Source organism: Somniosus microcephalus, chromosome 22 (assembly GCF_052327205.1).
Source record: "Somniosus microcephalus isolate GS21.2 chromosome 22, FLI_Smic_1.0, whole genome shotgun sequence".
NCBI classification, from domain to species: Eukaryota; Metazoa; Chordata; class Chondrichthyes; order Squaliformes; family Somniosidae; genus Somniosus; species Somniosus microcephalus.
In genome coordinates this window covers 6,336,949-6,360,640 of record NC_141008.1, presented here as the reverse complement: position 1 = coordinate 6,360,640, position 23,692 = coordinate 6,336,949, and the positions used below count along the sequence as shown (strand labels likewise).

The window sequence follows — 23,692 nt, the reverse complement described above, 5'->3', positions numbered from 1 at the left end:
TTAACACCTCGCGCCTTGCCATCCTTGGCTGTGTAGTAGAGAACGGACTCATCGGCCCCGACCCCGAAAGAATGCGCCCCCTCATGGAGCTACCCCTCCCCCACTGCCCTAAGGCACTTAAGAGAACCCTGGGGCTCTTCGCCTACTATGCCCAATGGGTGCCCAATTATGCGGACAAAGCCAGACCCCTCATGAAGTCCACATCCTTCCCCCTCACGGAGGAAGCGTGCGCGGCCTTCTCCCTCATCAAGGGAGACATAGCCAAGGCCACAATGCACGCAGTGGATGAGTCCATCCCCTTCCAAGTGGAGAGCGATGCATCCGACTTCGCCCTAGCCGCTACCCTTAACCAGGAGGGGAGGCCGGTGGCCTTCTTCTCAAGGACCCTACAGGGCCCCGAGATCCGACACTCGTCGGTCGAGAAGGAAGCCCAGGCAATTGTGGAGGCGGTACGGCGCTGGAGGCATTACCTGGCAGGCAAACGATTTACCCTCCTCACCGACCAACGTTCGGTTGCTTTCATGTTTAATAACAAGCTGAGGGGCAAAATCAAGAATGACAAGATCTTGAGGTGGAGAATCGAGCTATCCACCTACGATTATGATATCTTGTACCGGCCAGGTAAGCTGAACGAACCCCCTGATGCTCTTTCACGAATTACATGCGCCAGCGCGCATATTGATAGACTTCAGACCCTCCACAACGACCTCTGCCACCCCGGGGTCACCAGACTTTACCATTTCATTAAGGCCCGCAACCTGACCTACTCCATCGAGGAGGTCAGGACCATGACCAGGAACTGCCAGACCTGCGCCGAGTGCAAACCGCACTTCTATAGGCCGGACAGAGCAAGCCTGATCAAGGCCACCCGCCCCTTCGAGCGCCTGAGCATCGACTTTAAGGGGCCTCTACCGTCATCTGACCGCAATGTGTACTTCCTCAACATCGTTGATGAGTACTCCCGTTTCCCTTTTGCCTTCCCCTGCCCAGACATGACCAGTACCACGGTCATCAAGTGCCTGAACGACCTCTTCGCCTTGTTCGTGTTCCCGAACTATATACATAGTGACCGGGGCTCCTCCTTCATGAGCGAGGAACTCCGTCAGTTCCTACTAGCGAGAGGTATTGCAGCAAGTAGGACCACCAGCTACAACCCCCGAGGGAACGGCCAGGTGGAAAGAGAGAACGCGACGGTATGGAAGGCCGTCCTCTTAGCCTTAAAGTCTAAGGGCCTCCCAACCTCCCGCTGGCAGGAAGTCCTCCCAACAGCGCTGCACTCCATCCGGTCACTACTTTGCACTGCCGTTAACGCCACCCCCCATGAACGAATGTTTGTTTTCCCCAGGAAGTCGACTACGGGAACCACTCTACCAACCTGGCTGACCTCTCCGGGGCCCGTCTTGCTGCGAAAGCACGTGAGGGCCCATAAAACGGACCCCCTGGTCGAGAGGGTGAACCTCCTGCACGCCAACCCCCAGTACGCCTACGTGGCTTACCCAGACGGGCGGGAGGACACTGTCTCCTTACGAGACCTCGGGCACTCCGGAGACACCACCTTTACCCCCCCCCCACCACCCCCCCAATTCCAGCCCAGGTAGACGGCATGCCGGAACCCCACGAGCCTTCGCCGACCACGCAGACACCAGCATTAACACCGGATAATGCAGCACCGCCGCTGCGACAATCGGAGAGGCTTACGAGGCCTCCGGACAGACTGACATACCAGAACTGGTAGTACACTTCACCCCGCCGGACTCAAATCTAAAGAAGGGGTGAATGTGGTAAACCACTTTTATCGTTCACTATCGTTACACTATAGTTACCACTGTTGTATTGTTATCACTGTTCTCACTGTTGTATCACTATACGAGGTCGCCTCTTGTCGCGCTGTTATACCTGGGCTGACCACCTCCGACTCCGCCCATGGCTCCACCTACCTGCCCAGGTATAAAGGTAGTCGACTGGCTGGCATTCCTCCTTGTTGGACCCGATCCCCCACGAGGGTGGGCTCTGTTATTTAGTCAATAAAAACCTTTAGTTACGTTCCTAACTCGTCGCTTTTTATTGGACGAATTGATAGGTATATCAGTTAAATTTTTAGTCTTTTTGAAAAAAAGTGAGAATACTGACAGGTGAAGCGATTAGGAAGAAACTTCTCAAACATTAATATTAATTTCTGAATTATCCCAAAGTACTTGTCACTTCCTAATTACCAGTGCTCTTTGAAGCCAGAATCTCCCAGATAGAGCCCATTAAAAGCAGTAATTGGGATTGTTGTCCAAGAGAATTGACTCGGGCTGTATAACGAAACACAATTAGCCACAGTGTTTGACCTGCCTTATTCAGGCACACCAAATCTTCATAACATTTTACTTTTCAATTTGCTTGCAGGTAATTTAGATCTGTTTTTATATAATAATATTATATCATATATATGTGTGTGTGTACAGAGCATAAGCAAAGCTGTATGTTGCTTTCTGCATATTCAAAACCAAATTCCATGAAAATAATGAACATATAAAAGGAAATGTTGGAAATGCTTGAAGTTTAACCGTTTTGAAACTCGTTCCATGCAAATCAGGGTCCATTTGAAGGCACAATGTGGGGCATTTTCTGAAAATAAACAAGGAAAGCTGTATTTGAATTTCTTTTTTCATTCTGACTATATTTGCTGCCCTTGGAAATGGGGCCATACACAGCCTTAGGCTATGATTAGCAGCAGCTCAAACCACTGGATTACTGAAATGTGCTTCTGATAGCAATGGGCCCAGGGATTCCACAGCATATGAATGAAAGATGTGGTGAAAACATGAGGGGCACAAGGGTTTATTCCCCAGGAAATTACAAAGGGAAGGTACTGTGCGGAGTGTTCCAACACTTTTTATCTTTGGGAACTTAAAAACAGTTCCTCTGGAACCCATCAACATTCAGAACTGATAATATCTAAAACGCAAACTGTGCAATGATTACCAGTCAAAAGAAGTTCACATAGTCATTAACAAGCAACTAAAAATAGTGCCTTAGTTGTCTGATCATTTTTTACTTCACAATAATACAAAGCAAAAAAAACTCATAAACAGATGATGAAAAGTAGCCCAGCTTTGTATCTAGTTGTTTAAGAACAATGGAAGAACAACATTAAGCTTTCTATAATGCAGTCAAATCTCATTCCGAAATTGCGAGGGACAGCAAAGAATTATAGGCTTTGTCGTTAGAGTGTGATTGTCTGGAGCTCCGAGTTTCTTCATTGACTGTAATGTTCCTTCCGGTGAGACCAGCAATGGCTGAAACGAGAGGTTTGTAATCGCTTTGTACTAAAGCTGCCTTAGAATAGGACACTGTCGGTACTTTTGATCATTTTATATTCCCCTTAGTGTTCTTTCTTTACTGTTTTCCTTTTTCCTCATTTTTTTTGTTCATGAATTTTTGTTTTCGTCACTTGGCAGTAACTGTTGCTGAAAACAGTCAAATTTAAATACAGATTAAGATCAAAAATCCCAGTTCATAAAAAGTTCACCGCTTTCTGGCTTGCTTCAAGAAATGTGATCTGGTAAACATTCATCCTTATTTGGAACGTAAGAATTTTTAGGAATACCAAAAAGACATTAACCCAGCAAATCCATTCCTTTTCCCAGATAAACTCCGTTTCTCAGTCTGCCCCATGATTCCCTTTCAGTCTCTAGAAGAACATCTCATTGCTTCCTGATCCCACTTATAATGCTTGCTTCAATGGCCTTCCTTGGCAACTTGTCCCCCATTTCTATAGCCCTATGTGTGAAGACATCCTGGTCGACTGTCCTTACTCCTAATGCCCTAACTTTTACCCTTTGCTTTGAACCCTTCACCATAGTGAACAGTTTTCCTGGATCAACTTTGTCCATTTTCTTTTATCATCTTGAAAACAGTAACAAGGTCATCTCAAAGTCACTGTCAGAAAGAAAATAAACACAGCCTCCTAAACCTTGCCACATAACTCGAGTGATCCTAATACGCATGCCAGCAATGCCAGCAAAACCCATCCTCACGGAGGGGCGCAGCTACCTGTTAATGATTGACAATTACTGAGCCCTGCATTTAGATTGGTCTCTCGTTACCTTAAGACCTGGCCAGTTCGATGCGTTGAGTTGAGTTGCCTATTTGGGTTGGTAATGACCCACTGACTGGCACTGGACGATTTATTTTCCTTAAAACAATTGAATGATGCAAGAGTTTAAAAATGGCTGTGGCAAAAATGAAGTCACTTCTGTTGTGTGCCATTGGTATGTAAAAGGCACAATGGTGCCTTAGCTACTGTTTGAGATAGATTTTCAACTTGCTCCAAGTGTGAAAATGGCCCATTCTAGAAATCGTCCCATTCTCATTCCCATTGATTTCAGAGAAATGAAGGTCGGGCAGCCAATCTGCAATGCTCGTTGAAAATCTACCTCTGTGTCTAATTGTATTTCTGCTCGAATGTTAGAGTAATATTTAATTAAGATTAAGTGCAAATGGCCAGACTGATATTCAGGAAAGTTAAAAGAGTATTATTGATGGGGCTCTGATTAAAAATGAAATGGCTACAAAAAGTAAGATTTGCATCCTTTTGTTAATTTCACTCATCGGTCATATTTTTTAAAGTGCTTTTGTTTAGAAAGTGAGCACGAGTGATATCACTGGGGATAGTTCTGTGGAAAGGTTACTAACCTCAGCACTTTAAGAGTGCTCCGTTGAACAGGCAATCCCTGACTAAATTCTTTATTGATAATTAGTCAGCCATGGCAGCTCCTTCAGACCCAGTAATATCATCCAAAGTCACTTAAACGAAAACAAGAACAGAAAGTTTTAAATATTATTTATAACTCTTTGTAACAGTTCCATTTTAAAACGTGTTCTGTGGTGAGACTCATCATTTAGAAATGAACATCCCCGAAGACTGGTGCTGTTGTAAATTTACCCAAGGTACAGGCGGAATTCTGAATTTAAAAATAAAAATGCAGATTCAGTTCAGTTTAAAAATATGTAATTAAAAACATTAGCCCCAATTTTAACCTACCCCACTCAGTGGGAACAGGTCAGATGCCCATTAATCGGGGCTAAGATTTCTGGTCTAAATTCGGTAATTTGTCAGATGTGACGTATTCAGCCTGTGCCACCTTGCTCCAACCTGCCAACTGTTCTCAGTTACAGAACTCAGTGTTGTAGAAACACTGTCAACTCATCTTATAAACCATGTCCCTTATGACTTTAAAGCAATTTACTGTATTATACAATGTTGGTGCCTAACATGAGGCCAGTGGTTTTATTTTGGGCGCCCGTCCAAAGTTTGCAAGTTTACCATGCTGCAGAACTCAGGCCTTCAAAGTCAAGGCATCAGTGGTGACATTACCCTCGATAAGCTCGCTGCAGAGACTGGCCAGCCTGTGCTCATAATATTACTTTGCTGATATAGCATTCAAGGGAAATGTAGTGTAGGGAAGGGTTTCACCAACTAGTATTTTATTTATTTGGGTGGAATTAATACTCCCACATTCACTTATTTATCTATACTGACGGTGTAAATGGGATACAACTGACTTAAAAATTACAGCTCCTACAACCTCCTTATTCCCAATTCTGACAGAAGTCCTAGTTTGATTTAAGAATTTTCGATATAAAATTGCTAAATGTTTTTTGTATAATTGGTAAAATGTAGCTTTGTGCCTCAGTAGGCTGATTGTTTTCTGTGTCCCACGAACAGGCCAACGTCTGTTTGGAGAGACCATCCTTGGCCTGACACAAGGTTCCGTGTCTGATCTGCTGGCACGGCCCAAACCCTGGCACAAGCTGAGCCTGAAGGGAAGGGAGCCTTTTGTCCGCATGCAGCTCTGGCTCAATGACCCAAGCAATGTTGAGAAGCTGATGGACATGAAACGAATGGAAAAGAAAGGTAAATGAATCGACATCTTAAAATAAGTCTGAACTTTAGTGGACCGGTCCTTTGTTACAATATTAAGTTGCAGACTGTTTAATATGCTTTTTGCATTCTCCATTGTTTTTGTCCATGAACTGGTAACTTTTCATTTTTTGTGAAAATATCCATTAAATTTCGTCTGCTTCTTTGGGCTTTTAGTTTCGTAAGTGCAACAAAAGAAATTTGCTGATGAGGCGCAAAAGTCAAGGTAGTCTGGGCCCAAATTGGAATGTACACTATTGCAGGAGAGGGCGCATTCGATCACTACAGTTATGTACTCCCGCCCCACTCCAAGCCTGTCACCAGAGACTCTTAGGGGGGAAAACTGGCTCGCACCCCCTTTGGGGCACTAACTTCGCCGGACCACTACTTTTTAGTGCCCCGAAAAAGTTAGCGCTCCCGTGCCCGAAATTGAATGGTAGCACCCCAAGCAGGAGGTGGGGCACTACTGGAAGCGCTCCCCCTCCCTCTTGGGGCGCTCCCATTCAATATCACAGTGCTACGTATTGCAGGCCTCCCTTCCCTGATTAAAGGGGAGGGGCCTAGCGCAGCGCACACCGGGGCCCTGCTGGACCACCGGGGAGCGGGGCGTCGGCAAAAGACCGATCGCGGCCGGCACCCCGCAGGAGGAGGCGAGGGGGCAGGTGCTGGCAGGTGGCCCACAAAATAAATGGCCGCCTGGCACCTGCCCTTTAATTTGTGCCACCCCGGCCGCAATCACGGCACCCTGACCCTGTCGGACATAGCGTCCGACGGTAGGTCAGTGGGTGCGAGTCAAGTTTGCGGCTGGGCGCTGCGTACAGCGATGACGTCATCGCTGCGGGGTGCCGCCGCCGCTAACCTCCCGCTGAATTTCGTTGGGGGGGGGGTGCGTTAGCGGCGCCACGCCCGGGCGCTAGGTGCTTTGCACCACGGGAGGCGCAAAGCAACCGAATTTTTCCCCCTTAATGTCACAGGACACTCCAGCTTTCACAGGTGTAAGGGTCACGGGGGAGGAGGGAATTATTTGATTAGGGAGAGAGTGAATCCCTATTTAAATATATATCTTAATCAAGACTAACAGACTTTACTACTCACGTAGTTTTTAATTTGTCGAGGTTTTCAAACCTCAATTTCAGTATAAGGAGAATTGTTTTTGTCAGGAGTGTCTGCAGCAACAAATAATTTGAATTTTAACGCTTGTGGTCTCTTCAGTTAATCGGTATAACAGCTACATAGTGCCTTTAGTACTCTGAACAAACAGAAAGGATTGTGCCATTCAGTGTGAGCATTATAGGTCCTTTTGCAGTGCGACTTTGAAATTAAACCCATGCCTTTGCTCACCTGGCATCTCCAAAGTATTGCAGGTTTGGAATGCTGAGTATATTGAAATAAGAGCATTAATGCTTCTCAATCAGAAACCTGTTCCATTTTTATGGCTGCAATGGTCCTATTATATTCAGCAAGGGGCTAAGAATTCAAAACTAAATTTTAGACAATAAAGCTTTTGGGAGTGAAAGGGTGATTACAGAGCAGTGTGTTTTTAAGTCAGTGGATGGCTATAATTCTTCTTTGATAGGTTTAAAAAAGGCAGTCACCCATTGAGGAGATATATTTGTTTTCAGGTATTTAATGTACATTTTTGCCTGACTCTTCACTGTGAATTGCAGCCTTATTTTGTGAAACTACCTGAGTTGAGAAGTAATGGAGCACCACCCACTGGACTGGTTGTGATAGACATTTGCTCCAAGTTGTTCATCCAGTGGCTCTCAGTTAGTATGTATCCGAGAGCTGGGACTAGACCCGGCTGCTGCTGGGGAATGGTGCATTAAGACAAGGTCTAATGGGGGAGAATAACTTTTTTTTTAAATAGAAAGGAGCAAAACTTTACCATAAATGAAGTTCTGGAAATTAAATGTCACCTTTGTTTTAAATGAAAGATACTCAAAATGTATGGTGTTATTATATGCTATTGTTATTTAGTTCATGGTTCTGGTCCTGGACTATCAGCCGAGCGGCTGTGAGTTCAGATCCCATCATTGCAAGTTGTGAAATTGAATCTGATAAAATCTGGTCATTTGTGGGCTGGCACCAGGAAAATAATCCAGGAAAACTGCCAAAGTTATAAAAACCTGACTGTTCGTTACACATTGCAGGTTTATGTGTCAGCCGGGGCTCAGTGGGCAGCACCCTCGTCTCTGAGTCAGAAGGTTGTGGGTTCAAGTCCCGCTCCAGAGACTGGAGCACATAAAGCTAGGCTGGCACTCCCAGTGCAGTGCTGAGGGAGTGCTGCACTGTCGGAGGTGCCGTCTTTCGGAGAAGACGTCAAACCGAGGCCCCATCTGCTCTCTCAGGTGGACATAAAAGATCCCATGGCACTATTTCAAAGAAGAGCAGGAGAGTTATCCCCAGTGTCCTGGAGCCAATATTTATCCCTCAATCAACATAACAAAAACAGATTATCTGGTTATTATCACATTGCTGTTTGTGGAAGCTTGCTGTGTGCAATTGGCCGCCGCATTTCCTACATTACAACAGTGACTACACTTCAAAAGTACTTCATTGGCTGTAAAGCGCTTCGGTCATGAAAGGTGCTATATAAATGCAAGTCTTTCTTTATTATAGCATATATGTATCCATTTATTATAACACACATGTATAGGTTTATTTTAACATGCGTTACAAATGTATTATAATTAAGAACTTTATATATATATAAATTCGTAAGTCACAACGAATAGACGTTCCTTAAGGAATAAAAACCCACAGGATTAGTAGTCCAACCGTTTCTAACAAGAGAAGTTAAACTTAGTATTAGATTAAAGGAAGAGGCTTGTAATGTTGCCAAAAAGAGTAGTAAGCCTGAGGAGTGGGAGGATTTTAGAATTAAGCAAAGGAGAACCAAGGAATTGATAAAGAAAGAGAATATGAGAGTAAGCTAGCAAGAGACATAAAAACAGATTGTAAAAGCTTCTATAGATATGTAAAAAGGAAGAGGTTAGCGAAAGTAAATGTGGGTCCCTTAGAGGCAGAGACAGGAGAAATTATAATGGGGAATAAGGCAGAGACATTAAACAAATACATTGTATCTGACTTCAGGAAAGAAGACACAAATAACATTCCAGAAATGGTGGGGAACCAAGGGTCTAGCGCGAATGAGGAACTAAAAGAAATTAGTATTAGTAAAGAAATTGTAGTGGAGAAATGAATGAGACTTAAAGTCAACAAATCCCGTGGACCTGATGGCCTACATCGTAGGGTTTTAAAAGCGGTAGTTACAGAGATAGTGGATGCATTGGTTTTGATCTTCCAGAATTCCTTATATTCTAGAACAGTTCCCGTGGATTGGAAGGTAGCAAAAGTAACCCTGCTATTCAAGAAAGGAGTGAGAGAGAAAACAGGGAGCTACAGGCCAGTTAGCCTGACATCAGTAGTAGGGAAAATGCTAGAATCTATTATTAGGGACATGGTAACAGGGCACTTCGAAGATCATAATATGATTGAGCAGAGTCAACACAGATTTGTGAAAGGGAAATCATGTTTGGCAAATCAGTTAAGAGTTTGTTGAGGTTGTAACTAGCAGGTTAGATAAGGGGGAACCAGTGGATGTAGTGTATTTGGATTTTCAAAAAGCATTCGATAAGGTGGCACACAAGAGGTTATTGCACAAAATTAGGGTTCATGGGATTGGGGGTAATATATTCGTATGGATAGACAATTGGTTAACAGATAGAAAACAGAGAGTAGGAATAAACTGGTCATTTTGTGTTGGCAGGCTGTAACTAGTGGGGTACTGCAAGGATCAGTGCTTGGGCCTCAGCTATTAACAATCTATATCAATGACATAGTTGAGGGGACCGAGTGTAATTTATTCAAGTTTGCTGACGATACAAAGTTAGGTGGGCAAAGGGATGTAGACAGGTTAAGTGAGTGGGCAAGAACATGGCAGGTGGAGAAATGTGGTTATCCACTTTGGTAGGAAAAATAGAAAAGCAGAATACTTTCTAGATGGTGAGAAACTGGGAAATGAGGGACCTGGGTGTCCTTATACACGAATCACAGAGTGTTAACATGCAGGTACAGCAAGCAATTAGGAAAGCAACTGGTATGTTGGCCTTTATTACAAAGGGGTTGGTGTATAGACTAAAGAGGTCTTACTACAATTATATAGGGCCTTGGTGAGACCACACCTGGAGTATTGTGTGCAGTTTTGGTCTCCTTACCTAAGAATGGATATACTTGCCATAGAGGGAGTGCAACGAGGGTTCACCAGACTGATTCCTGGGATGGGGGGATTGTCCTATGAGGACAGATTGAGTAGACTCGGCCTGCATTCTCTGGAGTTTAGAAGAATGAGAGGTGATCTCAGTGAAACATATAAAATTCTTACAGGGCTTGACAGGGTAGATGCAGGGAGGATGTTTCCCCTGGCTGGGGAGTCTAGAACCAGGGGTCACAGTCTCAGGATAAGGGGTCGGCCATTTAGGACTGAGGTGAGGAGAAATGTCTTCACTCAGAGGGTGGTGAATCTTTGGAATTCTCTACCCCAGAGGGCTGTGGTCGATCAGTATATTCAAGACAGAGATCGAGAGATTTTTGGACACTAAGGGAATCGAGGGATATGGGGATAGTGCAGGAAAGTGAAGTTGAGGTTGAAGATCAGCCATGATCTTACTGAATGGTGGCGCAGGCTCGAAGGGCCGAGTGGCCTACTCCTGCTCCTATTTCTTATGTTCTTATAGCACACGCGTTGTAAATTGATTATAATACGTGTGTTACGAGTTGACGCCAGCACATGTGTATTGTAGTGCACGTGTTACAAGTTGTTTCTAGCACATGTGTATTGTAGCATGCGTGGTACGAGTTTCTAGCATGTGTGCATTGTAGCACGCGTGTTGCAGGTTGTTTCTAGCACGTGTGCATTGTAGCTCGAGTTGTTTCTAGCATGTGTGCATTGTAGCACGTGTGTTACGAGTTTCTAGCACGTGTGCATTGTAGCACGCGTGTTACGAGTTGTTTCTAGCACGTGTGCATTGTAGCACGTGTGTTACAAGTTGTTTCTAGCACGTGTGCATTGTAGCACCTGTGTTACGAGTTGTTTCTAGCACGTGTGTATTGTAGCACGCGCGTTACGAGTTGATTATAGTGAGCATGGTGATGTCACCAGCAGGGAATATTTTTCCAGCTTCATAGAGCTCATGCCACAGCTGGGAACAGATCTCATGGTGAGAAAAAAAAAATCATAGTGATGGCGGTGGAGCCTATTTACAATCTATATATATATGTATAGTTTGTATTTAAGATCAATCTTCCTGCAACAATCTGATTCCTATAGTTTTAATGATTTAGTTAGTGTGGAATGTATAAGAATACTTTTTAAAGAGCTGTGGAGTATGATTTACAGTCATGTGGTGCAGACCACAAACTCATTGCAAACTTGGTTGCTTGTGAGTTATTGGGTAAGCCCAACAATCAGGATATGAATTGTATCCCGTGTATCCTGTACTTCAAACTCTTGTGTCTGGGAACACCAGGAGAATTAAAACATGAAGTGTAGAATAGTACGCATATTATAAACCAGCAAATTTCTTCCTTCAATTGATCACCGGTGAGTTACGTGGCATTGTCGACAGAAAGAAAATGCTACTACACTGAGGTTTCATTAATGACCTTCCCCAATGTTCCCTGGAAGCTGCGTTTTCTTCTGCACGGCCTGTTTCTTTTAGTGTGTGGTCCCTTTAAATTTCTGCACATGTGCGGTATTTACAGTGGAGAAGCCGGTGAGCGGCCTGCACGGGATCTTCCCCATCCCCGGGCAGCACGGTGGCATAGTGGTTAGCACTGTTGCCTCACAGCGCCAGAGACCCGGGTTCGAATCCGGCCTCGGGTGACTGTCTGTGTGGAGTTTGCACATTCTCCCCGTGTTTGCGTGGGTTTTCTCCGGGTGCTCCGGTTTCCTCCCACAGTCCAAAGATGTGCAGGTTAGGTTGATTGGCTATGATAAATTGACCCTTAGTGTTAGGGGGGATTAAACACGTGGGGTTACAAGGATGGGGTGGGATATGTGTTGGTGTAGGGGTTACAGGGATCGGGTGGAATATGTGTCGGTGCAGGCTCGATGGGCCGAAATGGCCTCTATCTGCACTGTGGGGTTTCTGTGATTTCTGTGATTCTGTGAACATTGACCTTCCCTCCATCAGAAGGTTAAAAGTGGGGCTGTTCGCTGATGATTGCAGTGTTCGCTTGCCAAGACTTCTTCGACAGCGCCTCCAAACCTGCAATCTTCACCACCGAGAAGGGCAAGGGCAGTGGGTGCATGGGTACACCATCACCTCCAAGTTCCCCTCCAATGCACACACCATCCTGTCTTGGACATGTAGCTCTGTTTCTGCATCATCGCTGGGTCAAAATTCTAGAACTTCCTACCTAACAGCACTGTGGGAGTACATTCAACACAGCAGATCACCACCACCTTCTCGAGGGCAACGAGGGATTGGCTATAAAGGTTGCCCTTGCTAGTGACGCCCACATCCCCAGAATGAATTTTCCTAAAAGTTCATATGTTTATATAATAATCAGTGGCAGGGCCAGTACACTGCTCAGCATTGATGCGTGATAATATTTGCATTAATATGGCATCTTATCATGCTAAAACATCTCATAATGAATTCCATCTGAAATGCATTGGCTGATATGATGGTGCCTTACTTAAGGGTTAACAATTACTGCAAAGTTATTGAGTGATGATTTAGAGTTGATTACTAGGTTATAATGCGCAGACTAACTGCCTCCACACCTTTACTATCACAGATACATCTAGACTGTGTATTTAGCACACCGAGCTAATCATTGTGGAATTATGTGGGAGATTGTACTCAGTAGGCACCTGATATGCAGACATTTCTTCCATCTCAATGAGTCTCCATTTCTTCGCAGTCTCTCGGTATCTGCCGCTGTTTTCCTGCATGTCGTTTCTACTGAACATTAGTCGTCGAGTGAAGATGTGACACGGCAGATTCCACTCCACTCCTGCAATCTTCTCCAGGCCCGTGTCTCAGCTCACACTGCACCATACACTATTCCTGCACAGTATTCCCTACCTTGCTCTCCTACAGAACCTTCAGCCATCATGCCCCCATACCCTGGAACTCTCTCCATTTAAACCGCTATCTCGCTACCTGTCATTCCACCTTCAGAAACCTCAATTGTTGCCGCTGTGACTAACCTCCCCAATATCTGCTCAGTATTCACCATTCCTCCTATAAACACCTTGAACTGATTAGGCACGTCAAAAGTGACAAGTGTGAACTGCTGTCTTGTTGCTAGTATCTGCCTTCTGTTGCCCTGGTCTCTGGTCACTGTATACCAGCTCACATTGCCATAATTTTGACATCTAAAATAAAGCAACTTTTTAAAGCCTAATGTTTCAGCATGGTGAAACAATGGATGTGTAAGGTGAAACATAGAGACATAGAAGATAGGAGCAGGAGTAGGCCATTCGGCCCCTCCAGCCTGCTCCGCCATTCAATGAGATCATGGCTGATCATCCAAATTCAGTACCTGGTCACTGCTTTCTCCCCATATCCCTTGATCCCTTCAGCCTTAAGAAAGATATCTAACTCCTTCTTGAATATATTTAATGAATTGGCCTCAACTGCCTTCTGTGGTAGAGAATTCCACAGGTTCACCACTCTCTGGGTGAAGAAATTCCTCCTCATCTCTGTCCTAAATGGCTTACCCCTTATCCTTAGACTGTGACCCCCGGTTCTGGACTCCCCCGCCATCGGGAACATCCTTCCTGCATCTAGTCTGTCTAGTCCTGTTAGAATTTTATAAGTTTCAATGAGATCCCCTCTCATTCTTCTAAACTCCAGCGAGTATAAGCCCAATCGACCCAATCTCTCCTCATACGTCATTCCTGCCATCCCAGGTATCAGTCTGGTGAATCTTCGCTGCACTCCCTCCATGGCAAGAACATCCTTCCTCAGATAAGGTGACCAAAAGTGCGCACAATACTCAAGGTGTGGTCTCACCAAGGCCCTGTACAACTGCAGCAAGACATCCTTGTTCCTGTACTCGAATCCTCTCGCTACGAAGGCCAACATACCATTTGCCTTCTTAACCGCCTGCTGCACCTGCATGCTTACCTTCAGCGACTGGTGCACAAGGACACCCAGGTCTCGTTGCACTTCCCCTTCTCCCAATCTATTGCCGTTCAGATAATCTGCCTTCCTGTTTTTGCCACCAAAATGGATAACCTCGCATTTATCCACATTATACTGCATCTGCCATACATCTGCCCAATCACCCAACCTGTCCAAATCATACTGGAGTTTCTCTGCATCCTCCTCACAGCACACACGCCCACCCAGCTTTGTGTCGCCTGCAAACTTGGAGATATTACATCTAGTTCCCTCATCTAGATCATTAATATATATTGTGAATAGCTGGGGTCCTAGCACCGATCCCTGCGGTACCCCACTCGGAAAAAGAGCCGTTTATTCCAACTCTTTGCTTCCTGTCTGCCAGCCAGTTCCCTATCCAAGTCAGTACCTTGCCCCCAATCCCATGTGCTTTAACTTTACACGCTAATCTCTTATGCGGGACCTTATCGAAAGCCTTCTGAAAGTCCAAATACACCACATCCACTGGTTCTCCCTTATCCTACCAGTTACATCCTCAAAAAATTCCAGTAGATTAGTCAAGCACGATTTACCTTTGGTAAATCCATGTTGACTTTGTCCGATCTTGTCACTGTTTTCCAAGTGCTCTGCTATTACATCTTTTATAATGGACTCTAGCATCTTCCCCACTACCGTAGTCAGACTTACCGGTCTATAATTCCCCGTTTTCTCTCTACCACCTTTTTCGAATAGTGGGGTTACATTAGCTACCCTCCAATCCATGGGAACTGTTCCAGAATCTATAGAATTTTGGAAGATGACCAGCAATGCATCTACTATTTCTGGGGCCACTTCCTTAAGTACCCTAGGATGTAGATTATCAGGCCCTGGGGATTTATCAGCCTTCAATCCCGTCAATTTCCTTAATACCATTTCCCTACAAATACTGATTTCATTCAGTTCCTCCTTCTCATTAGACCCTATGTTCCCCGACATCTCTGGGAGGTTATTTGTGTCCTCCTTTGTGAAGGAGATATCTACAACCTGTACCGAATAAACAGTCAGGCATTAGCATAACTTACATCAATGGTTATTTTATCACATGATCAATCAGCTTTAGCACAGGTAATGTTTAGTTGGCATTTTAGAGTGGGAAGTCGATACTGTGTCCTGTACTTCGCAGGGATTGTGTTGGACTGTTTAAACAGTCTCTGCGTGACCCAGATAGCTCAACACACGCTGTAGTCACTGCAAATTAAGGAGTAAAGACAGAATAAGGATTATGTAGTATACATTTACAAAAAACACACAGAAGTTGAATCTGTTATAGTAGTTTATTGTTGTGACTTCATGGAATGTACAAACAAACCTTTCAAGTTTCTGAAATATTTTGTTGGAAGGTAAACATGATTTCCCACCCAATCATATTTACTTCCTAATAAAATATTTCTGAATAAATCCCAGCAATTGTTCTTTGTATGTTTTAATTATCAGCATAATGCCAACTTCAATATAAAATAAAAATAGCGTAATAATCTTGAACATTGAGTTATTTATCCACCTATTCTCCGTCTGTAAGGGCCCAATTCCTTCGGGCCAGGGGCACGGACTGGCGTGGTGGTGACATACAGAGAGGCCCTTCAAACAGCTGGTGTGGGAGGTGGAAACGCTCCCCTGGTGTACAGCAAGGGTTGCTCTTCAAGAGATTGGAGAAAAGCTCATGGATGGGGCAGAATAGAGGGAGCTCTATTCAAGACCATTGGAATCATTTTCAGCTCCACAGCCTGGCTGAGCGGATTGCCCACGCCTTGTATATTGATGAAAATTATGCGGGCAAAAGAACCAAGGGGGAGATGAGGAACATTTTTTTTACTCTGCGTGTTGTTATGATCTGGAGCGCTCTGCCTGAAAGGGTGGTGGAAACATATTCAGTAGTAACTTTCAAAAGGGAATTGGATAAATACTTGAAAAGGAAAAATTTGTAGGGCTACGGGGAAAGAGCAGGGAAGTGGGACTAATTGGGTAGCTCTTTCAAAGAGCCGGCACAGGAACAATGGACCAAATGGCGGCCTCCTGTGCTGTACGATTCGATGATTCTCCACCAGGTTGGGGCCTGGTAGTGGAATTGAAGATGTCCCTCTTGTCTTGTATCTGATATTGATTGAATAGTTTCTGTGCCAATTTAATGATGAGACTCCAGGCCTCTGAATCCACTTAATGTTGGGGACATTTGACGAGTGCTTAAATGAGATAAATGTTCCCTCCACCAGTACTGATACCAGCTTGATCAAAAAATTAAATCACTTTTTTTCTTTAAATTAAGAGGTAAATATGGCTTTTCTTTAACTTTAAGCTGAACTGGAAGTTTAACTTTTTTGTTTCAGCCTACATGAAGCGTCGGCACAGCTCAGTGAGTGATGGTCACGGCAGCGACTCTTCAGTAGCTGGGCTCGACTACAGTCAGAGCGCCAGTCCCCAACCACAGGTTCATCTGAAGAAGCCCAGAGTGGTGTTGGCCCCCGAGGAGAAGGAAGCTCTGAAGCGAGCTTACCAGCTAAAGCCATATCCATCCCCAAAAACTATTGAGGAGCTTGCTGCTCAGTTGAATCTGAAAACCAGTACTGTCATCAACTGGTTTCATAACTACAGGTGAGTGCCTTTCGGACTTTTATATTGTAGATACAAACGGCCCACGGCATTGGTCGCAGCAAGTCAGTGGATATACAGCATTCAACCGGGTGTACAACGTACCAACGGGAAGCATCAATCTCATCTCGGGAAAAGCTGTGTGTGAGAGAGAGAAAGGGCGTGCACTGAGAGATTTGTCATGAGTATTATAATTTCCATCCTGCTCCGGCAGAACTACTGTAGCCAGGTGTACTGTGACAACCAGCAGGAAATGTATAACGAGGCAATGTGCGGCACGAGTGGCACAAGAATAATCAAGTACAGAAAGAACTTATTGTTTTATACCACCTTTTACACCCTCAGGATGTCCTAATACACTTCACAACCAATGAGCTTTATTGAAATACAAACAAAAAGTGCTGGAAATACTCAGCAGGTCAGGCAGCATCTGTGGAGAGAGAAAAAGTTAACGTTTCAGGTCGATGACCCTTCGTCAGAACTGGGGTCATGGTCCAGGCGGAGGTAGGAGGAGGTGTCGGAGAGTTGGCATTCAGCTTCTGCTAGGTAGAGGTCGGTTCACCAAACAACAACAGCACCACCCTTGTCAGCAGCTTTAATGACAATGTTGGGGTTGGATCTGAGGGAATGGAGTGCTGCAAGTTCAGAGCTATATTGAAGTCCAGTCACTGTTGTTATGTAGGCACACACAGCAATCCAACTGCACATAGCAACTTCTAACAAACAGCAATGAGATAAATGACCAGTTAATAAAAACAGAAAATGCTGGAAATACTCGGCAGGTCAAGCAGCATCTGTGGTGGGAGAAACCGAGTCAATGGCTGGAATTTTCTGGGGTCCGTGCAGGCGTGATTGGAGGCGGGTCGGGTGGGAAATTTGAAAAATGTTGGAGCTGGTCGGGAACTCCCCATCATCCCGTCCCTACGCGCCTTTCCCTCGGGCGCGTTTGTCGGTGCGGCAGCGACCCGACCGGCAGAGCTTGTTATCAGCTTGTTGTCAGACATTTAAGAGCCTTTTTCCCCATATCTTTCAAATTTCCCTGCATGGCCATGGGATTCATACAGCTTGGGAACCATGTCCGTCAACCTGAGGCGGGAGTTCAGTGGCCATTGCTCCAGCTGATTACTTGACAGCATCAAATGTACAGTAAAAGCTCCCACCTCACAGCTGGTCACTTTCCTCAGGCAGAAGCTGTTGCTGACTACATTGTCAGCACAGATTTAACTTTCTGCAGACTGCAAATGTTTCCAGAAAAGTCTCCATCCAGTATCACCTCATTGGAAGAACCTCTCTCACCATTGACAGATTGCTTCTGTCAACTCTACTTCACCTGCCATCTATTCCATCAGCATGGGTGCCATTTATACTGTCTCAGAATCTGACCACGATGAGCCCCAACAACAACTCTGCCAACCTTCTCTGCAACCACCTGATGCTGCACAGGACAGCGGGCATCAGTACCCGAGCACATTGCTGCCCGGGAGGCCAGGGATGGCCTCATCATGTCCAGATTTACTTAACTTTACACAGCACACCCATATGGCTGCCACATGCTGCGCCAGGTTGGCACCACCCCACAGCAACACCATAGAGGAGCCCTACAATGACCAAGCCATTCCTTTCACACTGGCCACCATTGCTGGAGGTTCCGTTATGCCTCACCATTCATTGCAATTCACTAAGCCACTTCCAAAGGTGCACACAAATTTGTCCAAGACGGAAAAGTGGTGAAAATAAAGATTTTAATGGTTGACAATACATTAACGGAAACTTGCCATTAACATTGACTAAAGCACCCAAGTGGCTACCCTTGTGAATCTACTTGTGTGTCATCTTTTTCTTACGCATGCTTCTACGAGGTGCTACCCCTGTGGCTTCAGCAGAGGTAGAGGCACCCTTCTTACTGCTGCGACTGCTTAGACACTCTTGGCGGACGTCATCTGGGCTTTGGAGCCTGTGATGGCCCTGCCAAAGTCTGCTCCTCCTGCGACTGTGCAGGGGCAGACTCGGCCATCACGATCCGAGGAGCCATCTGGGGCTCTGACTGAGTGAGGGAGTGGCAACAGGGAGAAGTGTAAGCGCTTTGAGAGGAGCCCACACTTCCATGTCCCCTCTCACCGTCATCCCTCTCATGGGCCACCCGCACTTCCCTGCTAGCAAGAAGCTGGAGAGCACCTTGCTGCACATCAGTGGGGCCATGAGGACCCACATCCAAGCTGACATCCCTCCTAGAAAGGAGGTCTATGAGCCTCTGCCATCTATGCTCCATAGAGACCATGTGCTCCTGTGAGTGGTGCATTAGCTGCTCCATGCAGGTGGCCATCCTATCCATGGAGGAGCTTACAGTCACCATTGCCTGTGACACAGTGGTGCTCACGTTGGAGATGGACTCCTCCATTCTCTGAACATTTGCAGACATCACGCCCGCAAAACCTGTCAGAGCCTCCTGCACCTCCAAGATCGCTCTCTTTCTGGATGGCCCCCAAGGCTCAGCGTCTGCATGCAGCTGAGCAGTGCTGGGAGCGTCCTGCGCCCTCCGGCGAGGAGTCTCCACTGCTCTCCCTGTCTCCACCATCTGCTCTTGCTCACTTGTGACTTGTGACGAACCCAATGACAACACTACTCTATCTCGCGTTGGATACCCGAGGTGTGCGCCTCTGCGCTGGTGCTGGGTGGGCTCATGTCTGGTGATGCTGCGCCTTCAGAGGAGTCGTCTTGCTCTTCCTCCTGGACAGTGAGGCGGGGGGAGGCTCTTTTCAGTGGCTGATGGCATCAGTCCCCATATGAGTGACTGATGTATGCCATGTAGCTGTATGATATGTAATTCTATGCTGAGATGTCCTCCTCTCTCCGTCTCCCACCTCCAGCTGCTCAGCCACTCCTGAGACTTCCAACGCAGCCTCCTTTGCTGTTGTGAGGGTCTCAAATGATGGAGGCCCACCTCTGGTTCTCTCCCTCTTATTGTGGGCTCTCTTCTGAAAGGAGGGAAAAAAGAGCCGGTTGAGTGAGAGTGATGGAATGAGTATAAGGAATGAACGAGTTACATCATTGGAGGGAGACGATGATGGATTGGGGTGGCAATGCCAAGTGTTGTTCGTTGGTATGATTGCATTCGGATGAGGCTGAGTGTGAGGGATGGCTAGTGAGATGGGGATATGATAATGTAGATAGATAGAGAGGGATGGGTGGAGGTGCAAGGTGTGTTGGTGTGAGTAAGGATGTGCAGGAGTAGGCTTGGGAAGGCAGAGTGGTGGGGATGTGATGAGAGGCACAGCAGGATGAAGGTGAGTGTGGCTTTGCACTCACCTTTCCAGATCTAATGAGATCATTGAAAGGTTTGCGGCACTTCACCCAGGTCCTCCTGACCACACCCCTGCTGTTGACCTCTCCTGCAATTTGGAGCCAGGTTCTCTTTGTTGCCTGGGGAGGTCTCTTCCGCCCATCAGCCCTGCGTGCTCTCTCTCCCTCCAGAAAGAAAAGGAGGGAGTCATCGGACAACCTGGGTGCAGCCCTCTGCCTCTGCCTCTGTGCAGCCATCTCTCCAACTGTTTGGAGTAATGAAAACCTCCAGTGTGCTGCCTGCACACTCCTAGATGAACCTTCAAATGCAATGTGGCCATGGCTCCTTTAAATATACTGGCTGAAAACGCATCATGGATGACGTCATCAGACTGCACCATTTAAATTGGGCCGGGTAACGCGCAGGGCGGGCTTAATGGGCCCCATTAGCACAAAGTCGATTTCTGCAGCGGGTTGGAAGCAACAATGGGGTTGCGACTCACCACACCGACCGCCCGCACCCGACCTGCCCGGGTACAGAAAATCCCGGCCAACGTTTCAGGTCGCTGACCTTGTGTCAGAACTGGGAAATGTTAGAGATGTATTCGGTTTTAACAATTGTAGAGGCAGGGAAAGGGGGGAGGAGAGGGAAGAATCAAAGGGAAAGTCTGTAATAGGAGAGATTAAATGACTGAAGGGATGGTGGTGCGAGGCAAAAGGGGATGGTAATGGGGCAAGAAAAGAACCAAAATGTTAATAGTAGAATCATTACTAGCAGCTGGATTCCAAAAAAATGGGAGCTCCGCTTATGGTGTGAAATTGTTGAACTCGATGTTGAGCCCGGAAGGCTCTAAAGTGCCTTATTGAAAGACGAGGTGCTGTTCCTCGAGATTCCGTTGAGCTTCATGACCAGTTAATCTGCTGGGTGGTATTGGTTGAGGGAGTAGTGTAGGTCAGGACACGTACGAACATACAAATTTAACAAGCAGGAAAAGATCAGCTGGTCCATCAAGCCTACCCCACACCATGATGGCCAGAGCATCATGACCGGACACTTCTCCCCCCCCCCCACCGCAGCCATGTTATCTCCTGGGAGAGGGGGGGAAACAGAAAAAACCCAGGGCCAATAAGGGAAAAAGTACTCTGGAAAATTCCTCTCCAGCCCCCACAGGCGATCAAAACCAGTCCAGGAGATCAGACGGACCGAGTGTTCTCTGTGACGACACTTAGCTTCTCTATGATGTGATCCCTGCCCCACTGCAGCTCCCTCTTGAAGGCAGGCAGAGAGTCAGCACCCACCGCACCAGCCGGCAATGTATTCCAGAGGCTCACTGCTCTCTGGGAATGGAAGGACTGCCTGATATCCAGTCTGTTCCTACTCTTAGACAGTTTAAACTCATGTTCCCTCGTCCTCACCAATCTGTTAAACTGGAATAATCAAATCAATTGGCATGCTATCCAGACCTTTAATTATTTTATTGGGTCACCTCTAAGCCTACGCTGCTCTAAAGTAAATAGACCATGGTCCTTGAACCTACCTGAGTAGCTGAGGTTCTTTAAGCTCGGAATTATTCTTGTAGCTCTCCTCTGGACCCTTTCCAAAGCCTCTATATCACCCGCCATGTGGGGGGACCAAAACTGGGCACAGTACTCCAGGTGCGCTCTGACCAGCGACCTGTACCATGTCAAAATGGTGTCCTTTGATTTATACTGAATGGTTCTATTAATACAACCCAATACCCTACAGTTTCTCTACATTGGTCATGAACTGTGCTGAATAACACCAGATCTTTTTCTCTCTCCAATTTCTTTCAGTATTATTCCCTGCAAATGATATGTGCATTCTTTGTTGGCACTACCAACATGCATGACACTACATTTATCTAAATTAAATGTCATTTGCCATTGTGTAGCGCACTCTCCAAGCGCACATAAATCTTTTTGGGTTGCATTGTACTCCTGTCTTAACCCTTGCACAGGTTTTGGTGTCATCTGCAAACTTACTGGTCATACTCCCAATACCACCGTCCAGGTCATTAATAAAGACCGTGAGGAGTAGCGGGCCTGGGACCGATTCCTGGGGGACTCCACTAGTAACATGTCTCCAGACTGAACCACATCCGTTAACTACAACTTCTAATAATAATAATACTTTATTGTCATTGCACAAGTACATGAACAACAAAATGTGATCTTGCAAGCTCCCATGAGTCCAGTACAAATAACATTAACATTAAACGTAAATAGCACCGTCCTGGGAGAAGCAAAGCCGCTGCATCTGTGCGCGCCGCCATTCCATTTCCACCGTTCCTCCTGTCCGACAATCTTCAGCCCAACGCCCGGGCCTGCTTACCAGCCGCCCCTCCCGGGGCTCCTTCCGTGACCTTCTCACCAACCGCCCCTCCTCGGGGCTCCTTCCGTGACCTTCTGCACCTGGTCTTCCCTGATGGTCACCCCTCCAGGTACTAACCAGGCCTGGCTCTGCTTAGCTTCCAAGCCTTGCCAGTGACCCTGTCCCTAGTCCCAGGAACAGGGCTAGGCTGCAGGGTTGGAGTTAATTCCTAATCCAGTGTTTCCAATTCCTACTCATGCCACACGATTCCATCTTGTGCAGTAACCTAGTGTGAGGTACCTTATCAAAGGTTTTCTGAAAGTTCAGGTAGAGAATGTTTACCAGATTTACCTCATCCACTATCCTAGCAACTTCCTCAAAAATCTCAAATTTGTTAGGCATGACCTATTTTTCCGAAGCCGTGTTGTGTATTTCTAATGGCCCCATCCCTTTCCCAGTGATCATAAAGGGCATCCCTTACAATCCCTTATAGCATCTTCCCAATAATGGATGTCAGGCTGATAGGTCTGTAGTTTCCTGGCTCTGATTTGTCCCCTTTTTTGAAAATAGGAACTACATGAGTTGGCTTCCAGTCTATGGGAACTGTCCCTGACTCTATTGTACCATTGAAGATACGGGCAAGGGGATCACGGAGCACCTGTCCCATCTCTTTAATCACCCTTGGATGGATATTATTTGAACCTGGAGCCCTATCAATTTTGACCTTTCCTAATCTATCCGAAGATGACACGACTATTCTAATATTAATAATGCTATTATACACAGAGTACCCCCCATCTGGAACATCAGCATCAACTATAGGAGTATAGACTGATGCAGTATAGTCATTCAGCAGTTGTGCCATAACCTGAGAATCAGTTTGAATCTGCCCTACAGTATGGTTTAGTGGCCTATACTGTCCTTGATGGTCTTCTGATTCCTGACATAGCTGAAAAAACTGTTGCTGTTACTGCCACAATTACACACCATCTTCCTATCCAGAGATCTCTGGGCTACCCTTGTGGCTATTTTTGTCTCTCTCAATTGCATGCGGTACTTTTCCCTGTTCTCCGAGTTAAATTCATTAAATGTGTAGAATGCCTTCTGTTTCAAACTGATTTCTGGGAGAACTCCCTGCTCTTAAGCAAGTGCTGTAAAGTGGTAGATAAATAATACAAATATTATTATGTGTGAGGCCAATATCTTTCAGTAGTAACAAGATATGATTTATGTCAATCATGTGATGTATTGCTTTAGTACATTTGCTGGTTAGTCTGCAGCAAGACTGCGGTACACATAAGACAATGCACATCAGGTCCCAGGCTGCCTGTGAGTATTACATGGGAGATTTACCAGGAGAATTTAAATAGCTTTGTTGCAGTGAAGTAATGACCTAGTTTCCTG

General features: G+C 45.8%; 1 protein-coding gene across 1 annotated transcript in view; it reads left to right on the top strand.

The window, feature by feature from the left end:
- The window catches only part of cux1a (cut-like homeobox 1a), a 436,348-nt gene that overhangs the window by 399,362 nt on the left and 13,294 nt on the right, over positions 1-23,692 (top strand). Inside the window, exons 23-24 of the mRNA XM_085965092.1 lie at positions 5,717-5,905; positions 16,416-16,680. Of these exons, the coding sequence (XP_085821218.1) occupies positions 5,717-5,905; positions 16,416-16,680 (454 nt within the window). The remainder of the gene's footprint in view (positions 1-5,716; positions 5,906-16,415; positions 16,681-23,692) is intronic.